Here is a 23,482-nt window from a genome sequence, read left to right as displayed (position 1 = left end):
ATGCTACAATGACATCTTTGGACTTACCACTCTTGTACACATTTCTGAATATTTACTTATAACAAATTCCTAGAGGTAAATCTGCTAGGCCAACAGGTTTGCCCTTTATCAAGGTGTTTTGCTGAAAATTAACAGATTACTCTACAGAAAGGTAAAATAATAAATTATTTCAACAGTCAGTTGTGAGAATACCCTCTTCTATAACATTTGCAATGTTTTATCATTGCCATTATTATCTTTCTTTTAAAATAGTTTTATTGTTTGCCAATATGCTTATATAACTCAGATTACTAAAGACATGGAAAATAAAAGCAATCAGGTATTTAGAATTCATTTCTATTTTTTTCCTTTGTGAAGGACCTGCATATACTCTCTGTCCTAATATCTATGGATATGAAGCCCCATAGGTGTGAGAATAGAATATAATACCAAATGCCTTAAGTATGCCTGTCCCAAGAAGTATGTTATAATTCTTATAATTTAGTTTTAGCTAAGGGGACAAACATTATTCTTGTGAGAGGACATTATTTTTTTTATTGTTGTAGTTTTTTCTAACTCATGGAAAATATTTTTAAAATATGAGTCAAATTAATTAATTTTTTTTTAAGGGGAAAACAGTAAACTATGGTCTGGCCACTCAACAAGTTCAAAATCATGAAGATAAGAAATGGCATAGCAATGGGTTTGCTCCAATGATGCTGATGTTTGAGCAAGAACAGAAAATACACATAATAAGCCATTGCAATAAGAAGAAAAGTTAATCCCTGAATAATTTTTTGCCTTTCAGGTTTAGGAACACTTGGTTCTTACTTACCATCCAGGTTGGTGATTGCCAATCTTTATTAAGCTCTGGAAACCGACCTTCTTGTGGTGGAGAGGGAGGTACTGGGGTTAGTGGGCCAAGTGGTGGTGCTAGATAGTGGGTAGTACCTCCTGCCTACCCCATTCTAAAAGTGCCACAAGGGATGCTGTAATATTTTAAATAAAAAGAACAATTAAATTTAATCTTATGTTGAGATTTATTGGAGAATTTAAAAATACTTTTTGACCCATCAGAGAAACCCTCAACTGTGGGTTGGCAATCAGTGTTCTGGATTGAAGTGGCTGAGAGAAAGTACAATGTCAGGAATGGTTTTAAATGTGATATATGTTCTATTATAAAATGCTAATAGATTCCTACTTATTAAAATAAGTCCGAAATCTCTGGGTAAGCCAAGAGGGTTGACAATAAGACCTTATTTACAAGTTAAAATAATCTGCTGTTATCCATTTATTAACAATAGGCAATTCTTGATCACCACTATGTAAAAGAATTGTTTCATGTGCTGGAAATATTAGCACATAAAGACAAAGACGAATGAGGCTAACGTTCTGGAGAAGGAGGAGCAGGGAGATGGAGAGAGATAGTAAACAGGTAACAACGGAAGACAAGAAATGGACAATAGTGGCGTTGACCTGGAACACTGAGGTCGCCGGTTCAAAACCTGGGGTTTGCCTGGTCAAGGCACGTTTGGGAGTTGATGCTTCCTGCTCCTCCTCCTTCTCTCTGTCTCTCTCTCTCTCTGTCTCTTTGTCTCTCTCTCTCTCTCCTCTAAAATAAATGAATAAATAAATAAATAAATAAATAAATCGACAATAGTGGTAAAGGTGGTGATGGAAATAGAACAGAGCTGTGGGCTGCAATGACTTAGTGAGTGTGAGGCAAGGGACAACTGTAGCTAGGTGGCCTTGGAAGGCCTCTTGGAGAAGCTGGCATTTAAGCTGTGCCAGTCAGGCAAAGGTCTTGGCAAAAAGCATTGTAAACTGAGGGGAGAGCAAACGCCAAGCTCCAGAATAAACCTGCCCTGCTGGGAGAATGGAAAACAGGACTGTGAGCAGCATACAGGGAAAGTGGTGTGAGCGGGGCTGGGGTACGACTGCCTCAATGCCTTGGGGTGCCCTCTGAGAGGGACAGGATGCCACTAGAAGGTTTTAGGCACAGGACTGGCATGATCCAATTTACATTTTAAGAAGCTCACTCCTGTGTTTGGTGGGTGCATTCCCCTGGACAAAAGAGGAGGCAACATTACCAGTTGGGTGGACACTGTAGTCACCCAGGTGAGAGGTGCTGATGCCTTGAACTAGGCCCTAGGGCGGTGAGGGCGAACCTTTTTATAAAAACCACCCACTTTTGCAGTGCTGGTCAACCTGGTCCCTCCTGCCCACTAAGTGGGCGGTAGCGGAGCAACCAAATGGCGCCACGATTGGCCCACCATGAAAGCTGGGATGCCCACTAGTGGGTGGGAGGGACCAGATTGACCAGCACTGCAAAAGTGGGTGGTTTTTATAAAAAGGTTCACCATCACGGCCCTAGGGAGTGCCATGGAGGTGAAAAGAAGTTAAGCCTCAAAATCCTATAGTTCTTATGTTAAACACTGGGGGCAATGTTCTGATATTGTCGAGTCCTTGCCTCTTAGATGATAATATATTTTAACTGCTACCATTTATAAAGTGCCCTACATTGTGCTGGGCTTTATGTACATTAAATCCTAATAATAATTTCATCCCAAACTCACATGTGGGGAGGTTAATGACCTCCCCAAGGCCACAAAGCTAGTGAAGAGTCAGATTAAGATTTACACAGGTGTGTCTAATTCTGAGCAAGGCACAGAAATTAGCCATGCACAATAGTATCTTCATTCAAAGTATCTTAAGGGCAGAGCTGGCACAGGAGAACCAGGGCACAGCTGAGTTTCTCTAATGGTTCTTAGAAGGAGAAAGCCATAAAAATAAGGGGACTCTTGTGTAAAATGCAGATTCTTGGGTCCTGTGCTGAGAATGCAAAATTAGCATTTCTAGGGTTGGGGGTTGAAAATGAGCATATGGTAAATACAAGAGGGAAGGAGGATGGGGGAGGTAGAAGAGGGGAAAGGGGGATAAATGGTGATGGAAGGAGACTTGACTTGGGTGTGAACATAAAATACAATATATAGATGAAGTATATAGAATTATACACCAGAAACCTATATAATTTTACAAACCAATACACCCCAATAAATTCAATTTAAAAAATGCTCCCAAGTGTTAATCATTAAAATTTGCAAAGACTATAAAGTATCACTCAATAAATATTTGTTCTATGAATGAAGGATTATACTGGAAAGATACACAGGAAATGAAGATCTAGGGTAACTCACTCTCCCAACCACCAATCCAGAGATAACAGAAGCCATTTTGGGCTGGCCCAAGCAGAACCTCAGCTAGCCACTTGAGACCCACTCAGAAATTCATGATGTAACTAATATAAGGGCATGGTATACATAGGCCTACTGGAAGCTTTCTATTTTAAATAATGACTCTTGATGACCCAGTGCTAAGTCCAGTTGTCTCCTTAGCTGGGGAAATACAAGCTCCGCAAGTGATAAACACCATCTATTTTTTTTTTGTATTTTTCCGAAGTTGGAAATGGGGAGGCAGTCAGACAGACTTCCGCATGTGCCCGACCGGGATCCACCCAGCATGCCCACCAGGGGGCGATGCTCTGCCCATCTGGGGCGTCGCTCTGCGGCAATCAGAGCCTCTCTAGTGCCTGAGGCAGAGGCCATAGAGCCATCCTCAGCGCCCGGGCCAACTTTGCTCCGATGGAGTCTTGGCTGCGGGAAGGGAAGGGAGAGACAGAGAGGAAGGAGAGGGGGAGGGGTGGAGAAGCAGATGGGCGCTTCTCCTGTGTGCCCTGACCAGGCATTGAACCCGGGACTCCTGCACGGCAGGCCAACGCTCTACCACTGTGCCAACCAGCCAGGGCAAACACCATCTATTTTAAAGGCAAAACTATCTTTTTTTAAAAAAATAATTATTTTAATCTTTTTGGACTTCTGATGCATGGGACCTAGACCTTAGTCATGGGCAAATTTACTCTTAGACGACATAAGCACATTGCCTAAAGCCCATGAGACTCTTAGGAGCTCATAAAAATATTTATTTTAAAATCAGAAGAAACACATTCTAGCCTGTTTTAGTCTGAAATATACTCACATTTTGCCAATGTAGTTGTAAAATATAATTTTTAATATTTTTGTTTTTAATCAAGAAATGGCCTGAGAGGCAACAGTGTCTAGGGCACACAGAAGTCATAATGTGGTCCTGCTTACTCACCACTTTGGGCCCAGGTGATAGGCAACTTACCTGGCAGGCATTGTACAAGAGCTGATGTTCGAACTTTTTGATCCCAAGAATGTTTTGGAACATCTCATAGAGTTGCTCTTTGCTCAGAATCAGCTCAGAGGCTGCACTGGCTGTCATCCGGGCCTGCTGCTTCCTGGGGTCCTCTTCCCCACGGTAGATGGCATCAAACTTGGCCATCCAGGAGCTCAGCACGGTCTCCTTGCTGAGGCCATCGATCTCGGGCAGGCTGCGCACCCTCTTCTCAATGTGCTTCTTGAAGACCTCCCGTGAGTCATTAGCAGAGCAGCCTCCACTCTGCACCATGCGGGCCACACGATCGCTCTTCAGGAACACCTGAGCAAGAGGAGGGCCAGCAAGACTTTAGAAAGTTGGTCCCGGAGATACCTGCTCACTGTATCCCAGAAGATGCAGTGTGCTCACACCCTGCAGGACCAGTCAGCCAGTTTGAGTTACCGAGAGTGAGTCCTTTCCCCTCCCTGGAGTCTTAGTCTTCCATCTATAAGATGGACTGAATGTAATGCCTACTTTCTATATTCATTTACTTTCAAAGAACCCAGCTCTGTGCTGGGGACAGATGACACTGTGGCGAACACAAGGACACAGACTTTGCCCATGTGGAGTTTACATTTGGAAAGGGGGACAAACATTAAATACAGATTTACTTAGTATTTGTTCAGTTTCAATTGTGGTATTATTGAGAGGATAAAATGGGCTATAAACAGTAGTTGACATTTAAGTACTATGTGCCACACATTGGGCCAAACACTTCACATAGAGTAATAATAAAACCACAACAACAACCCATAAGGCATTAACACGATCTACTTTTTCAAGTGCTTTTCATATATTAACTCATTTAATCCTCATTTGAAAATACCTGAGATGTAGAGTCTAGTATTGTCCCCAGTTTATAGGTCAGAAAACTGAGGCACAAAGAGATTAGTGTGACAAAAGAAACACGGTCACGAGGTGGCAGGAAAAGAACCCAGGCAGTCTAGGCTCAGACTATATACGATCTGCTGACTCCTGGGATATGACTGTTTCATTGATCTTTGCAACAATCTGGTAAGGATTGCTGTTATTCTCATTTTCTGGATTTGAACCCAAAAGCCAAATGTGTAAGTGATTTCTTTGAATGTTCACAGCTAAGAGGCAGGGGGCTCCCGGGTTTCTTTCTTCCTTGGCGTCTCACTTGCCTGGTGGAGAGCTGTTTCCATCTGAGAGAGAACCCTGGGCTGTTCTGTTAGTGCCACCTGGGTCCTGGGACCAAGCCGTCCATTAAGAACGGTTTACTCTCTCCCTCCAGTGCCCACCGCTTGGAAGCGTCCATGCCTACATGGTTCTGGGTATAATACCAGAAGGTGAAACTGCTGCTTCAGTCACAGAGAGGAAACATCTGACACCTCTGAGCTGTGTCCTGGTCACACTCGAGAAGGTGCATAAATATCCCTCTAGAGGCAGCACAAATGTCCACTCCTCTGTCAGATTTCAGGAAAGGCCCTTGATGACCATGGGACAGCATTACTTGGGGGCACGTTTCCTTGCAGCCTGCTTCCCCACAGAGCCTTCCCTGGCAGGCAGAGCTGTTAGAAAGGCGGCCTCCATCTACTGTGGCTTAATGAGCTCACTTAGAAGGATGGGGGGTAGATTAAGGGTTTGCTTTGCAGGCTGGAGTCCATGGCCCACTCGCCTGTGCCTGAGAACTGGTACTCAGCTGAGACCTTAGAGTTCATTTAAAAATCAAATTTAGAAAAAAAAATTGAATGAATCCTTAGGCCTTATGAGCCTTAATGAGCTAAGGAATTCACCTAAAACACTGTAATGCGTAAAACAGATGTTTTCTCCATCTAACACACTATGTCTTAGTTTTATATGTAGATTTCAAAGAACTTAAAAGTTTTGAGGCAAATAGAGAAATTTTGTTGAGAGGTGGGAGTTGTAAACCATGCTCTTAGGTCAGCTCTGTCACTAACTTGCTGTGTTAGTGACCTTGGGTAAGTAATCTCCCATCTCTGATTCTGCAGTATCTAATCTATTCACTGAGTGAATTGAACTATAAGATTTTGGGGGTCATCTTTCCAGCTGTAATAATTACACTTTTCCTTATGAACCCATTCTTCATTTTTTGGGCACTCAGAAGGTAGAAGGCACTGTGCCAGGTGCCAGGGACACAATGGTAAGTGAAACAGATGTAGACCCAGACCACAAGCTTCCATGATATCATCTTAATAATCCATCCAAATATGATTACAAGCTGGGACAAGTACTATCAGGGACAGTACAGGGGTCAACGGGTACCTAGAACAATCTATCCTAACGTGTGGTCAGGAAAGCCTTCCTGGAGGAAAACTCCTTAGAGGTGGTATGGGAGAGATGGTTAGGGGGAGAGAGAATGAGAGAGTATTTCAGAGCCAGGGACAATATGTGTGAAGACTCTGAGTGTCTGAGGATGTCCGGAGAAGCCGGGGTGGCTGTGGCAGTGAGGGGTGAGAAAGTGACCTATGTAAGGTAGGTAGGAAGGGGTCAGGGGCTCAAAGGTATGGGAGGCCACACTGAGTGTGTTGGTTGTCATTTGAAGGGCACTGAGAGACCATTGAAGGTTTTAAGCTGGGACATAACACAATCAAGTTCGGGTGCTCTGTCTTTAATGTGGAAAACAGATCTGAAAGGAGCCAAGAGAATTGGCAGGAAGCCAGCTGGAGGTACTTGTAGAGCTACAGGTGACTGACGATGGAGGTGGGGACACTAAGATTAGGGGACTTAGAAATAATTAAAAATGAAGTCACACTCACTTCTCCATCTGTTCATACCAGTGTCCCATAAGTCTGGGCCAGTTATAAGCCCTCAGCACCACACTCCTTTCCCCCAAAGACCTACCAAAGCTTCCATTATCATCTGTCTTTGCAACTTTCTGGTTAATATCTGCCTCTCAGGTAGGCCAGAGTTGTAAATGCTTTTTTTTTTTTTTTCCTGTTATTTCTTCTAGTGCCTAAGACAGTGTCTGGCACACAGTTGGCACTACATTGAATGAGTGAATGAATAAGAACAGAACAGACTTCTCGAGGCAGAGACCCTATTGAGATTGTATCTGGATGGGGGCAAGCAGGTAAAGGAACACCACCAGCAAGCACAATATATTGGTCTCTTGAAACTGAGGCTAGGTAGTCCATGGGGCCCAATTACAGGTGGTAAGAAATGAAGATGTTGGTATACTGATCCCAGCTGGTGCCCACAACTGGCAGGTGACTCCTGGGTCCTGCCCACCTCATGTGCTTGACATCGGCCCTTCCTTCATTCCCAGTGACCACTCAATAAATATTTGTCACTTAACCTCTATCAATCCCATTCTCCTTCACTTTCACATGGGTTCATGCAGCCAGCCTTCTTTGATGAGGATACAACCAAAGGCCTTTGAAGAATAGAGGGCTCCAGCTGTCCAGAGGTAGAACATGATTGTCAGGCCCCAGAAGGAGGGGAGATAAGTGGAATGTGGGAAAGGAGGTTGAAGATTGAGGAAACAGCAAATATGAAATGTCGAAAGGAGGCAAGACAGGCAGGGAGAGAGAGGTGGCGGTCGAAAATGAATCTTCCAGGTACACTATCTGTCTCGGCTTCTCAATCTGTCAGAGGGGAAGTGGGCCTTGCCCTGTCAAGAATATAACCACTCAGTACCCACCTCCTGTGTGTCTCATTTGTACTGGGAGCTCTAGCGGGTGTTTCTGTTTTCTGTTTTGTTTGGCTGTCGCAAGAGACTTCAACCACAGGCACAATTCTCTGCGTGTGTCCATAAATCCTCCCTACTCTGTCAACTTCCAGATAGGTCATAATGGGAGATATAAGATAAACATATAAATATGGAATGGTGAAGGGCAGTCAATTCAGTGACCGGACCTCCTCCATCAGTCCCCCCTCCCTCACCAGAGCCATGTGCACGGTGCGGGGGAGAGCTGGTGTGGTGCCCACCTCCTTGCAGACAGTCTGAGAAACGAGGACAGATCCCTTTCTGCTCTACAAAAGCATATTATTCCAAAATAAATAAGAAATACCTAGATGTTAAAGTAATTAAGATTTAAAAAGCACACACAACAACCTGGATGCTACTAGTGAATGGCTCTATCACAAGAAGAGCAGGCTCTAGTATCAGAGGACCTGAGTTCAAATCCTGACTCCCAGTTGCTAGCTTTGAAACCTAAACAAGCTATTTAAACTTTCTGAGTTTCAGTTTTGGGATGTACAATGTCTTTATTCCAGCCTTGCCAACTTAGGACAAAGGCAGAGAACAGAAGTTTTTAAGATTACATGTCAATTAATCTAAGAAGAAACCAGGTTCTGTAAGTAGAATATCACTGGAAAATAGAGAACACTGAATCATATGTGCTTGGCATTCTGGAAATTGGTATAAGGGTTGTGAGTATGAAGGGTTCTATGAGGGAAGTCAACCTTTCTGAACTACCTAAAAGAATTTCTGCCCAAACTCCAAAGAGATAAAGGAGGCTCTCTTCTGTCCGACCTTCCTGATGCCTCAGTCAAGCAGCCAGATGTCCTGTATCAGGAGAGCAGCTGAACAGCTGAGTTAGCATGCCACAGGTGCAGCCCACCTCTGTGCCACTAAGGACAACAGGTCCCTGTTGATAAAGAGGAATGTGTCCATGACAGAGTATTTTATGAAACACCAATGCAGGCAGGCACTGCCGCTGGGCCTGAGAGAACTTGGAGGCATGTAGAGGAACCACCAGGGACTGGGGAGGAGGGTTACAGTTGTTTAGCTTTTTAAAAGTGTTTGCTCTAAACTCTGTATCTACTTAAAACATACATTGGAAGTTTCACCATGTGTTTCTGACTTGCTTTTCTTCTGCAATGTTTGTACTGTGGCTCCTTGCTTAGTCTGTGGCTTCTATTCTTGTAATGGTTTGCATGGAAATAAACTAGTTGTCCATTCTCAATTAGCAAAAGGGTTGTCTCTGCCCACAGTTTCCTTCATTATGTACAAGGACAGTGGGCTTGATAAGAAATGCAGGGGAGAGGGGGGATGGGAGAAAGAGAACACAGAACAGTGGAATGCAAAGCTGCCTGCTAAAAGAAGTCCACATGTGATCCTACAAAGAGAGAAAGGTCTGCTGTTTTTGCCCTGCTTGTGGTCATGGAAAGGCTGAGTGTGGTCCCATTTAACTGGCAGGAGGGACCCAAGATCTGAGGAAATTCATTTGAAGGAGGTTAGTTTATTGATCCACAGGGGTGAGCTACTGGCAGGAAAATGTGGTGAGAGGGCCCACCTTTGGGGGCCTCACTTGACCCTCCGCAGGTGGTGGAAGCTCTGCACAGTTCTTTCCACAGCGTCGCCCATGTTGACTAGTGGCTGGTAGCCCAGGACCTTTTTGGCTTTCTTGCAGCTGTAGTAGTGGAATGTGCCAGCCAGTGCAACCCGCACTGGTGTGAAAGTGGGCTGGAGCTGGACGACAGGACTGAGCACCATCACCAGGAAGGACAGCAGGATGGCCAGGTCGTAGGCCACTTGGTAGGGGATGTGGTACTTGGGGGCTTCATAATTCAGGCCTATCAGGATGCGGGACAGGAACGTCCAGAAAGGGGTGGGTTCATCATTGGTGATGTGGAATGCCTTCCCACACAAGGCTGTGTCTTGGGAGAGGTGCTCTGCTGCCAGAATGTGTCTGTGTACCACGTTCTCCACAAAGGTGAAGTCCATCAAGTTCTTCCCATTTCCAATCATGAACTTCATCTTGTCTTTTTTGGCTGCCTCAGTGAGGATGGGGACCAGTTGGGGGTCCCTTGGACCAAAAATGCCATGGGGGCGGATGGTTGTGGTTAAGAAATTCCTCTCAGGATCATTGGCACCCAGGACTTCTTTCTCCTATAAGATCTTTATTTCCGTGTAGTAGTCAATGAGTTTCATGGCGTAAGGCAGGTCCTCAGTTCCATTCTTGATGTCAATGCCCTCAAAGATGACACCAGTCCTGCTGGTTAAAACAAGTTTCTGAACACCAGCCTTTTTGCAAGTTTCAATGAAATTCTTGGTGCCAATGTAATTCACTCTAAAAAGAGTTCCTTGTTGTTACTGGATGGTGGGGGTGATGCACAGTGGAAAACTGTGCTTACACCTTTCAGAGCTAGATACAAGTCCTGTTGGCTGCAGAGGTCACCCAGAAAGAACTGCACCTGGGGGTTGTCGAAGCCCTGACGCATATCGAATACATTGACGGTGTGGCCTCTTGCCAGCAACTGCTCCACCATGTGCTGCCCCAGGAACCCAGAGCCTCCAACCACTGTGTACTTCTTGGATTTTGGAATGTCTTCTGTCAAATATGTCCTTGTGACCTGGTCTCTCATTGGTTCGGAAACAGCTTGTTCTATTTCAGCTCCAGATATGGTCCTGTTCGTGATCAACCCTTCCATCCTTAGTGGTCTCCCTTGCCGGTTTCAGCACGACTGCAGCCCACAACGACCCAACTCTGGTCACTGGCCACCACCCTTTTCCTGCCGTCCACCCTGAGTTTCAGTTTTGAATGGGCAACATAACTATCCTAACTTGTAGGAGCTGGGAAAGGATTCAATAAGACAATGTGTGTCAACTGATGAGCATGGTGCCTGCTACAAGAAAATAACAAAAATTAGCTATTGTTTTTTAATAGATTACCATGCAGCCATGATATAACTATTGTCATCAGCATTAAAAGATGTCCATGATCAGTTGTTAACCCAGACATTTCCAGTGGTAGGGGTGAGGTGTGTAGAAATATTGGAGCATGACCCTGGATTAAGAACATTATAGGAAATAAAACATCTTACAAATGAGGTTGTCATATGTGTGATTTTTGCAAAGGTAGGAAGAAAATGGAAAACCACTGTGCTAATAAAACAAGATGATTATTAATATTTCAAAGTAATTTTCCATCTCAATATGGAAATCAAATAGCTATCTTTATGTATACAAAAATATTAAAAGTTATCTGAAATGATAAACACCCCAATTTAATAGTGGTTCTTTAGGATGATAAAATTATAGATATTTTTCTAACCATCTCACTTAGATTTTTTCCTGCATTGTTCAGTTTTATAATTGGTATGATTTACTTTCATAATCACTTAGAACATGTCTTTTTATGGAAAAAAATACAAAATTACAAAATTTACCTTTGTTGAGGAAAGAGTAATGTTAATTTTTTAAATAAAATGCACCATCCCTTATCAAAAATTAAGGGATCTTTGGGCAAACTTCAGATGTACATCTGGGCCATGACCTGTGGTAGGTGGTGTTAGGTTAGGGGCTAAAGCAACTTCCCTTTCCCGTGCCTGGACCTTGCATCTTCCTTACACCAAGCCCAGGCTCAGACATTAGGGGCTTAGGGTGAGACATAATAGGCCAGACATTAGTAATATTTAGAGTAAGGGTGTGTGTGTGTGTGTGTGTGTGTGTGTGTATGTGTGTATAAAACTGAATCTTCACAACAATCTTATTCAAGAAAGGTCATAATACAGATGAAAAAACTAAGGCTTAGACTTGGCTGAGGTCTCAAAACCTCTGCACAGCTGATTAGAATTTAAGCCCACGTCTTTTTAACACTGAACTCACCTTCTTAACCATTCTGATATCTGCCTCCTCCTTCCTTGCCTGACTTTCCCCACAAGGACAAATGCCTTTAGAATGGTCAGATACTCTTCTCCTAGAGATATGTCTGTTTTGAGGCCCCTGAGCAGTTATATTAGCTTTGTGTATTAGAAAATCTATAGCAGCCCTTCAGAGAAATAGCCTGCTATTTTTGTGATCAGACTGCTACTTTTCTTAGATAAAAAAAAGTTCAATCACAAACACTAAAAAAAAAAAAATGTCACTGTGTGTACAAGACACCTGTGGTTTTTAATTGCCAAACATCCTTCCCATTCTGCTTACAGCACCTTAGTCCCAGAACCTTTTTGTCATTATATAAAGTTTCAGTAGGACTGTCAATTACAGACCTTGTCCTTCCTTAGCCAAGTGGTGGGTTGGGACCTGAGCTTAGCCAATCATACTTCCCCTTCTGGGTTCAGATTCAAAGTGGGGTGCCACAGGATGGAATGGGGCTTGAGTAGCTTCATACCAGCAATAGGGTATCCATTATATTCTGCTGCCAGGCTCCCTAAAGTCCATCTGCTCTGGTTTCCATTCCTTCGTATGCTTGGTTATTTCTTTTAATAGCAAAAACAACAACAAATTGTTGTTATTGTTATTATTAGGGCTTAATTTAACCACAGTCAGTTTCTATTGCTAGCAACTGAAGAATTCTGTATGATACAACATTCAAAGATAGCTGACAAAAACCAGCTGGGCCTTTGTTAGAGGAGATCAGCTCAATACAGAATAAAGCAAAAGAGACCTCGGCAGAGCAGCCCCACCGGCTGAAGTACAGACATCAGCTGTTGTGTTCTGAGAGCTGTTACGTCTCCAGCGGTCTATATGCTCCCTCCCACCCCCATGTTTCCTGCCAGGTGGGATCTGAATGGGGAAGGGTTCATAAACCTTTTCCATTCACCTCTTTTCTCTGATGCTGGGACCAGCATGTGAAGGAACCAAAATTAAGCAGGGCGATGGGGAGCTGTAAGTGAGGATGGAGGGGGGAAGGCTCATGTTTTAGACATTGGTCTTAAAAGAGCTGAGAGTTAGAAAAGCTGTGGGGCCATGGAGGAACGTGGCTGTGGAAACAGGCTGGGGTTGCCGGGCCCAAGCTCAGGGCATCCAGCTCAGTGCCTGGCCCTCGGAGTCCTCGTGGAAGAGGTCAGACGATTGTTCTGCTGCCTTGTTTGATGGGCTTTAAAGTCAGGGCCACCAGGAAGGGATAAGGTAAACGAGGACACTCTCAAGAGCCATGAGGAGGCGTGGCCTCCATAGGTCCTGGCCCAGCTCATGCCCCAGGCCCACCAGCTCACCATTTAATGGTGGCCAGCTGGGCCCAGGCTGGGCTGGGCGAGCACAGATGGAAATTGTTCTTTACTCCCTTAGTATGTTGACAAACCATTATTGCCTTAGTAAGACAAGGCCAATACCCAAAACTGACTTTGACTTTGTCTAGTGTAATAATATCAGAATTTTTTGAAGAAAAAGTATTCTTTTTCCTTAATGACATTACCAGTGGTAAACTGGAATGTGAAGGTACGATATAGTGAGGTGGAGTGTGCAGGAATGTGTGTGTGTGTGTTTGAGAGAGAGAGTTTAGAAATAGAATATAAGTGGGTTTTGTCTGACAGGCATACATTCCCTCTTCTTCTGGTAAAAAACACTCTAATTTCTTACTGGGAAACCATTGCATTTTCAACACAAATGGCTGTAGCGAGGCTGACCCTGCATGTGGGCACTGGAGGTGGTGTGTGTGCTAGGCCTGATTTCACCCCTTCTATTTGATTTGCTTCAGAAAGACACCTGACTCACGTCATGGCAACCAAGTCCTCCCTGGGCCTTGTGCTGGGACTCTCAGTCCAGACGTTCTCTTTGCTCCTGAGCTTGCATGGAGTGGACCTGCCTAAGAATAAAGCCAACAGAGACAAGAGCAAAGTGAGGTGTGTGGAGGAAGACACCCAGACTGCTGGCATCTTTAGAGTCTTCGGATGCAGCCATACTGAAGCCAGGTCTGTCTCTGGATTTTTAAGTCGCTTGAGCAAATCTCATTTTTGGCTTAAACTAGTTTGAAGTAAGTATCTGTCATTTGTAATCCAATTACTCCTGACAAAGACAGATACTGACAGAAAAGTAATTGGACTCCAGATTAGGGTAGAGAAAGAGCCATGAGCTTCTCCATTACCCAAGAGTGAAGGAAGAGGGAAGAGGGGGCGGTAATCAACCTGAGGCTACTCCGGGCACAGGGTTAACTGCCCCCTTGCTTGGGGCCATTCGCTGGAGACTGCTGGGCTTTCTGGAACCAGGACTCTCAAAGCCCTCTAAAGCCTTCCTGATGAACATGGTAAATAATTCCTACCCCATATTGTTTCCTGTTACCAAACCTCAACATTAAATATTCAGTAATTTCTCAAAGCCTGTGTTCTCATCAGACGAAAACAAAGTTCTTTCAAACAAACTGGCCATTATAGAAGAAAATACCAGGATCACTAACAGATAAGATGGAAATTACCAGAGACTCATTAGCATGTTAATGACTACCAATTTTCAAATCTAATTAATAGATAGAAATGGCACTTTCTTTTAATTTATGTCATTAGTCAAATGACTTTCTAACTAAGATTAGCATTCTCGAAATTTATAAACTGGTGAATGACTTTAAACATGAGCTGTCGATAAGGGTCTGCTCTGCCAGTCAGACTGGCTTCCAGAGCTTGTGAAAGGGAGAGGAGGGGAGTTAAATTTGTTTCCTGGCAGTTTCTAGGCAGAAGTTTTTGTAAAATATATTCAAGTTATTCACTGCCGTACCATCATTGTGATTCTAAATTTCATTTCCACTCAATATTAAATTCAACCAAAAAACTGCATCACATCAGATAAAGCAGTTAGTTTGACACTTATTGGTAATAATTAATATTGCTTGTAAAATGAATTAAAAAGCTTACATTTGACAAATAAAAAATGAACCCAACTTCTAAAAGAGATTTGAATAGAAAGTCTGCTGAGGAAATGATGAGTCTGTGGTCAAACTCAGCAAACATCACAGAGACAACGTCCGGTTGCTATTTAAAACGAATTGGCACTCTAATCAATCACATTTTCACAAGATCTGGTTGCAAGTTTCCTCCACACCTGAGAAAGGAGGACTCAGGGCTTTGGTGAGTGGGGAGGACGGTTTCAGCAGATTGCCCCGCTGACACTGTGACAGCATCTGCTGAGGACTGCAGGGGGAGTGCGAGCACCCGTGCTTTGGTTTTGAAATAATTCGCTACCTAATAATTTATAAAAGAAAGAAAAATATTAGTGAAGTAATCCATGGTGAAAATGCCAGAATTTGTTGGATTTCTTTACACTTACTTAGAATTTATTATTATTACTTTGAATTGCATATGACAAGACACCGTAAGTTTTTCAATCCTTAGGGGAAGCTTCCATTTCTGAAAATATGTATGTCAATTAAACACTGCCAATAGGAAGGTATGGAATGTCCATCTGCCATTAATGGTGTACCAATGACAGCCAACATGCACATTATGTAAGAATAATTATAAAATTGAAAATAAAATTGTACATATTTAAGTTGTACACATGAGTTGTTAGGTGTGCAATGTGATAATTTTACATACATATATAGTGAAATCATTACCATGACCAAGCTAATCAACATATCCATCACCTCGGGTAGTTAACATTTTTTTCCCTTAAGATTTACTCTCTCAGCAAATTTCAAGTATACAATGCAGTGTTATTAACTATGGTCATTATACATACACTAGATCTTCAGAACTTATTCATCTTGAAAGTTTAAATTTTTACCCTTGGCCAATATCTCTCTATTTCTCCCACCTCCTCTAACTTCTGGCAACTATCATTCTTAGATTTATAAGTAAATAAATGTTTAATGCTAAAAAAATATGCTAGTGGAATCCTAAATCCTCTTCACTGATAAATAAACCACTGAGGTTTAAAGGTGAACATTTACTTGGTGATAAAACTCAGAATATATTCTTTTACCTATAGGCTCTCTCCTGAGAATAGTAGTACATTTTGGATGGTGTTCCAACTAGCAGAAGAGAACTCATAGCACCATTTAAATAGAAAGAACAAGGAAGCTAGGGAAGGCACTATCCTTAGAAAGTGTTAACATCCTTCAGAAAGGTTGTAAGTGGTGGGCAAATGCCCCTGACTCACTTCAAGCCTTAGCTTGGGCATTTAAATAGCTGTGTGACCTTGAGTCATTGACCTAACCTCTCTGAGCCTCAGTCCACCAGTGAAATAAAGACCGTTGTAAGGATTAAACAAGAAATGGCATATAAAACACTCAGCACACTGCCTGGTATAAAAATCTGTTGGTAAACAATAGCTGCTTTTACAATTTTCCCCAAAATAAAATGCTGTTTATTCTTTAACCAATCACCAACCCCTTTGCTTCGAGAAGAGTGGTCCTGCAGAAGGCCCAGGCTGCAGTTCCCACCGACCTGCAGTTCAGACACCCTGGGTGGCAGGCCTGAGCAGTCTCGGCCTTCTATGTGGTGAGTCTCACCTCGTAGTAGCTCTGCACGGCATTCATGAAGGCTTCGTCGGCCACGATCTGCGTCTCCCCATTGAGGAAAGCCTGGAACCGGTCCTTGACTGTCTGCAGCTGCTGCTTGCTGATCTGTAAGAAACAGCAGAGGAGGGAACAATGAGGACTTGCTTCAGACAGGGATTATGGTGCTCCACACTGAAGATGCCAGGCCTGTTGGTGTGTTGGGGAGGCCTGGGCAGGCATATGAGAGCTGACTGCCATGTTTGCAGGAATTTTGTGAGGCAGTTATTAAACACAGCCATTCTTAATAAATAATATAATGATGGTTTTAAAAGTTATATTAAAAATGAAGTGAATGCATATTCATTGCTTTTTGGTTATTTTATCTTATTTTACTATTATTGCTACTTTGAGGGTTATTAGTATTGCAGAAATGACATAATGGGGAACTACCCTGCATCTCTTCCCAACTCCACATTCAGGGACATTTTGTTGGAAGGTGAGAATAGTTATACCATAGAAACTGGCAAATGCTGTCAGTCAGGGTTATTTGCTTATTTGTTTTAAAGATGATAGTTAAACACACCACTGCACAGGTCTCCAAGGTGGTCTGAAATATCCTGCTTTACAAAGCTATAGTAATAAAAAGTATAGTTCTGGCATTAAAACAGACACATAGACCAATGGGACCAAATTGACAGCCCTGGGATAAAACCACACCTATAGGGTCAACTAATTTTCGACATGGAGCCAGGAATACTCAATGGGTAAAGGATAGTCTCTTCAATGAATGGGTTTGGAAAAACTGGATGTTCATATACAGAAGAATGAAATTGGGTTCTTATCTTACATATTCACAAATTAACTTAAAATGGATTAAAGACTTAAATTTAAGACCCTCAAACTATAAAGTTACCAGAAGAAAACAGAAAGAACCCCTTGACATTGTCTTACCAGTGGTTTTCTGACAGGAAAAGAACAAGGAGAAAAATAAACAAACAAACAAACAAATAGAACTACATCAGACTTAAAAGTGACAACATGGAGGTGGGTCCAAGATGGCAGAGTAGGTGGACACTGAGATTGCCCCCTCCTAAGAACACATTGGACAGACCCCTATATTTAGAGTAATTCCTTCGGAGAGACAAATATGAGCCTCATAAACAGCTTTTGCATGACGAGCATGAGAGAGGGACTATACAAGGAAGCTCAGGAGACCAGGAGAGCTCTCTGGGGGCTCAGGGAATCAACCGCCCAGGACAGGATGAACGGCGGAGTGCCGCTATTTACAGTTTCCCTGAATATGGGCAGTGGCTGGGAGCTCTATCCAGGTTCTTTGGCTGACTTGTAGGGTTCCGTGGTATGTCCCCACCACCCTGCTTGGAGCTAGATCCAAGAGAAACAGGAGGGAGACATAGCATGCATTCAAGGGGTCCTTTCACCTGGATATTGATCTTGTGGGTGCAACACACACTGGGATGCACACTGGGGACACCCCCACCTGGAAAAAGTGATGAGCTAATGAAATGCTGTGGTACTCACCTGCAGGACTGTTTGGTTCAGAGAAAGTGCTGAGATGATGGGGCACTGCAGTATGCCCATGTGGGGTTTCCCCGCCCAAAGAAAGTATGGAGGTAGCAGAACTTTGTGGTAACCACACTCAGGGGTGTTGCTGGTAGAGTAAGTGGGGTGTTTCTATGCACATACAAGGCTGCCCCTTAGGAGAAAGGGCAGAGATAGTAGAGTGTTGGGAATCAGACATGCAGAGTGGCCCACCTAGACCCTTCTCTATGGACAATTAAAGCAACAGGGCACATAGGCAGAGATGACCGTGTTGAGTGAGAGTGATATGGCTGAGCATGCGAGGAGCCCAGAGAGGGAGCCAAACTAGTAAAGGGCTATCATGTACACAGACAGACCTGTCCCACCCAGAGACGGGGGAGCCAGTAAGAGACTGTGCCGCAAAGCAGTCCCACCTAGACCCTGATCTTATCACAGACAGTCAAAGCAACAGGGCATGCTGAGCAGCCCCCTCTATATCAGGTAGCCCCATACAGATTAAAAGGGGAAGAATGCAAAACATTTCAGATTGCCCTACCCAGAATCCACTCTTTCAGACCAAAGGTTGTATCAGGCACCTCATGCACCCACTCCAATGACAACCAGCTTGCCAAAACTATTCAACACATAGTCTACATAGAGACCAGTCCTTTAAGACTGGGAAGGATAGCTATTCTATTCACATCATAGGAAGTCAAACAAAATGGGGAGACAGAAGAATATGTCCCAAATGACGAAAAAGAAAAATGTCCAGAGGAAAAGCCTTATGCAAAGGAGATAAGTAATTAGCCTGATAAAGAATTCAAAGAAATGGTCATAAGGATGCTCAACAATCTTGAGACTGCATAGAGGAATGAGAGAGCACTTCAACAAAGAGAAAATATAATAAAGAATCAATGAGAGTTGAAGAAATAATATCTGAAATATAAAATACATTAGAGAGACTCAGTAGCAGATTAGTTAATACAGAAAAATGGATTAATGAATTAAAAGACAAAATAGTGGAAATCACCCAATCAGAGCAGCAAAATAAAAAAAGAATTAAAAAAATGAGGATAGTAAAGGAGATCTCTAGGGTAACACATGACATATGACATACCCTAACATGTATTTATAGGGATTCCAGGAGGAGAAGAGAGAGAGAAATAAGCAGAAAGACTATGTGAAGAAATAATGTTTGAAAACTCCTAATCTGGGGAAGAAAACAGATATCCAGGTTCAGGAAGCACAGAGAGTTCAAAACAAGATGAACTCAAAGAGACCCATACCATGGCTTATTGTAATTGAAATGGCAAATGCTAAGAATAAAGAGACCATCTTCAAGGTAGCAAGAATGGCACATCAGGCCATATAACAAAGGAAACCTGTTAAGGCTATCAGCTGATTCTCAGAGACAACATTCCAGGCCAGAGGGGAGTGTTAGTTGATAATTAAAGTGCTTAAAGAAAGAAATCTATAACCTAGAACATTTTATTCAGCCAAGTTATCATTTGGAATTAAAGGAGAGGGAAAGAGTTTCTCAGACAAGTAAAAACTAAAGGAGTTCCCAACTACTAAACTGGCTTTACAGGAAATGTTAAAGGGTCTTATTTATCCAGAAAATAAAGGGCCATAACCAGAAATTTTAAAAAAATACAGAAAAGGAGGGAAAAAAATCTCAGTGGTAAAGGCAAATATACAATAATCACAGTGGATCAACCACTTAAGAAACTAACATGAAGGTTAAAGGACAATAGCAGCAAAATTAACTATAACTACAATAAATAATTAGGAATACATAAAACAAAAAGATATAAAACATGACATCAAAAACAGAGTGGATGGGGAGAGAAAATGTAGTGCTTTTAGAATGTGATTGAACTTTTAGAACTTAAATTGAACTTTATCAGCTGAAAATAAATTGCTGTAGATATAGGTGGATATATATGAACCATATGGTAACTATCAACCAAAACCATACAAAAAATACACAAAAACTGAAGAGCAAGGAAACCAATTAAAAAGTGGTATTATTGATGGACCTAGAGGGTATTATACTAAGTGAAATAAGCCAGACAGAGAAAGACAAACACTGTATGATTTCACTTATTTATGGGATCTGAAAAGCAAAACAAATGAACATACAAAACTAAACAGAAACAAACTGCCCTGGCCAGAGAGCTCTGTTGGTTGGAGCATCATTCCAATATGTAAAGGTTACTGGTTAAATCGCTGGTCAGGGCACAAACAGAAGTAGATTGATGTTTCTGTCTCTCTCTCTCTCTCTCTGAAATCAATAAATAAAAAAATACTTTTAGAAAAAGAACAGAAACAAGCACACAGATACAACCTGATGTTCGTCTGAGGAAAGGGGGATTGGAGCGAAGACAGGAAAAAGGGAAGGGAATGAAGTACAAACTTCCAGTTATAAACTAAGTCACAGGAATGTCATGTACAGTGTAGGGAACAAGGCCAATAGTATTATAACTATATACAGTGGCTGATGGTTACTAGACTTGTGATGATCAATTTGTATGGTACATAAATGTTGAATCATTATGTTGTACACTTGAAACTATTTATTAATTGTATTATATATCAACTACAATTAAAAATAACTTTAGCCTGACCAGGTGGTGGCGCCGTGGATAGAGCATCGGACTGGGATGTGGAGGACCCAGGTTCGAGAACCCGAGGTTGCCAGTTTGAGCGTGGGCTCATCTGGTTTGAGCAAAGCTCACCAGCTTGGACCCAAGGTCACTGGCTCTAAGGCCTGCTGAAGGCCTATGGTCAAGGCACATATGAGAAAGCAATCAATGAACAACTAAGGTATCTGCTGAAGGCCTATGGTCAAGGCACATATGAGAAAGCAATCAATAAACAACTAAGGTGTCACAACGAAAAACTAATGATTGTTGCTTCTCATCTCTCTCCGTTCCTGTGTCTGTCCCTATCTATCCCTCTCTCTGATTCTCTTTGTCTCTGTAAAAAATAAAATAAAATAAATAAATTTAAAAATAAATGAAAAACCTTTGCATGTTCAACTTAAAAAAAAAAGAGCTCTGCATAGCAAAAGAAACCATTAGCAAAATGAAAAGGCAACTGTGGAATGAGAGAAAATATTTGCAAACCATTTGATAAGGAGTTAATATCCAAAATATATAAGGAACTCATACAACTGTATAACAAAAACAAACTGATTTTAAAATGGGGAGAGGATCTAAATAAACATTTTTGTGAAGAAGATATACAAATGGCTAACAGGCACATGAAAAGGTATTCAACAATAATCATCTTGGAAATGCAAATTGAAACCACAAGGATATTATCACCTCACACCGATTAGAATGGCTATCATCACCTGACCAGGTTGTGGTGCAGTGGATAGAGCATCAGAATGAGACATAGAAGACCCAGGTTTGAAACCCCGAGGTCACCAGCTTGAGTGCGGGGCTGCTGGCTTGAGTGTGGGATCATAGATATGACCCCATGGTTGCTTGAGCCTGAAGGTCACTGGCTTGAGCAAGGGGTCTCTCGCTCTGATGCAGCCCCTCCCCCCGCCCCGCCATCAATGCGCATATGAGAAAGCAATCAATGAACAACTAAGGATACCAAGGAGCCGCAATGAAGAATTGATGCTTCTTATCTTTCTCTCTTCCTGTTTGTCTGTCCCTATCTGTCCTCCTCTCTGTCCCCCTCTCTATCTCTGTCACAAAAACAAAAACAAAAGAAGCAAACAAAAAGACAAGAAATAAGTGTTAGTGGGGATGTGGAAAAAAAGGGAACCCTCACTGTTGGTGGGCATGTAATTGGTGGAGCCACTACAGAAAACAGCATGGTGGTTCCTCAAAAATTAAAAATAGAACTACCATATTATCCAGCAGTCCTACATCTGGATATATATCCAAAGTAAATAAAAATAGGATCTCAAAGAGATACTGCCACTCCCATGTTCATTGCAGTATTATTCCCAGAGTCAAGAAACAACCAAAGTGTCCATCAACAGATGAATAGATAAAGAAGATGGGATTTTATATATATACACAACTAAATGTTATTCAGGCATGAGAAAGAAAGAAATCTTGCTGTTTCCACAACTTGGATAGAACTTGAGGGTATTATGCTAAGTTAAATGAGTATAGTATGCTATCATTTACATGTAGAATCTTAAAAAAAGCTGAACTCAGGGAAACAGAGTAGAGTGGTGTTTGCCAGCAGTATGGTGGTGGGGTGGGGGGTGTGAGGTGATCTTGGTCATGGGGCATAAACATCCAGTAATAAGATTACCGAGCTATAGGAATCTAAGATACAGCATAGTGATTATAGCTAATAATACTACACGGTAATTATGTGAGGGGATAGGGATGTTAATTAACCTTAATGTGATAATCATTTTACAACATATATGGGTATCAAATCAGTACATTGTATACCTTAAACTTACATATGTTATATGTCAATAATAATTCAATAAATCTGAAAAATTAAAAAAAGAAAGAAATATCCTATTAAGTGCCCCATGACAGTATGCAGAAGTTTTCCAACTTTGTTGTGGTTATTTCATCTATGACCACATGACAGATGATGTTTTGATACAGGATACACTACCAGGATGTGCATAGATAATTTGGACAACAGGTTATGCATAATTCCCTAACTAATCAACCCCACCTTTCTTTCCCACATAGGAAAGCCTTCGTAAAAGAGTTCTATCTGTTCTCCCTCGTCCACTGCTTACTTGGCCATGTCCCACTGTCCCCCAGTCTCAGCATAAGCAGTGCTAACTGATGACACCCTTCCCAACCTTTAGTCAGGGCCTTCCTGCTATTCTTCTCATTCCACAGCTCACTGTTTATTCTAACTGCCTGCTAGTAATATTTAAATTTGTGAAATGATCTGTCTTTTCTTGCTATTTTGTCCGTTGATGTTTCTCCAGGTCCAACTTAGTGCTTTACACACAACAAACACTCTATGTCTACGTGCTTGTTAAATGAATAAATGAAGTGTGCAAAAGGCAAACTATTTTCAAGTATCTTCTAATCAGTTATAATTTATATAAAAAAGAAAGTGAGCCAAAAACGTAGCTCTTTTCACCATGATTTGTAAAAGTTAGACTTCATTATTGATAATGAGGTGCTGTGTCTGAGGATTGCTGTTTTAGTACAAAGAGTAAGACCAGACCATTCCAGTCCCAGCTCTATGGATCATGGTGTCATCTTGGAAAAACCATTTGCATCCTCTGAATTGGCCAGAGAGTTAAAAGCCTTTCTGGAACAGAATCAGGTTTATATAAACAAATGTTATCTCATTCTCAGTATTCTCACTTGAAAAATGGTGATAATTCTAATTACTCACTACCTTGGGATTATTATAACTATCCAATGACATAATATGACCTCTTTTTTTTAAAATTATGAGTTTCTATATAAATTTAAAATGCTTTCACATTTAAAATCAACACAAGTTTTGCTAATACAAAATAAATCTTAAAGGTATGCAATACTGAAGACTGGCTTGAGTTTTGACTCAATCAGGAAACAAAACAAAACCAAGTTTTGAGAATGGACATAGACCGGAGGGGGGATGTATCTAATTTTGTAGCTTTGGAAGAAGTGGGGAATGAATGGTGAAGTAGGGGGCAGGCATAA

At 41.9% G+C, this 23,482-nt stretch overlaps 1 protein-coding gene and 1 pseudogene across 20 annotated transcripts in view; both read right to left on the bottom strand.

Moving 5' to 3' along the window:
* Positions 1-23,482, bottom strand: part of CADPS (calcium dependent secretion activator) — a 589,311-nt gene that overhangs the window by 398,318 nt on the left and 167,511 nt on the right. For all 20 annotated transcript variants that reach the window (XM_066244444.1, XM_066244445.1, XM_066244440.1 and 17 more), the window contains exons 2-3: positions 16,311-16,424; positions 4,165-4,497 (exon numbers count right to left, since the gene is read on the bottom strand). In XM_066244444.1, coding sequence (XP_066100541.1) covers positions 4,165-4,497; positions 16,311-16,424 — 447 coding nt within the window. The remainder of the gene's footprint in view (positions 1-4,164; positions 4,498-16,310; positions 16,425-23,482) is intronic.
* On the bottom strand, positions 9,449-10,659 carry LOC136314388 (sterol-4-alpha-carboxylate 3-dehydrogenase, decarboxylating pseudogene; annotated as a pseudogene).

The sequence above is a fragment of the Saccopteryx bilineata genome, chromosome 10 (assembly GCF_036850765.1).
Source record: "Saccopteryx bilineata isolate mSacBil1 chromosome 10, mSacBil1_pri_phased_curated, whole genome shotgun sequence".
Taxonomy (NCBI): Eukaryota; Metazoa; Chordata; class Mammalia; order Chiroptera; family Emballonuridae; genus Saccopteryx; species Saccopteryx bilineata.
This window is presented reverse-complemented; position numbering and strand designations above follow the sequence as displayed.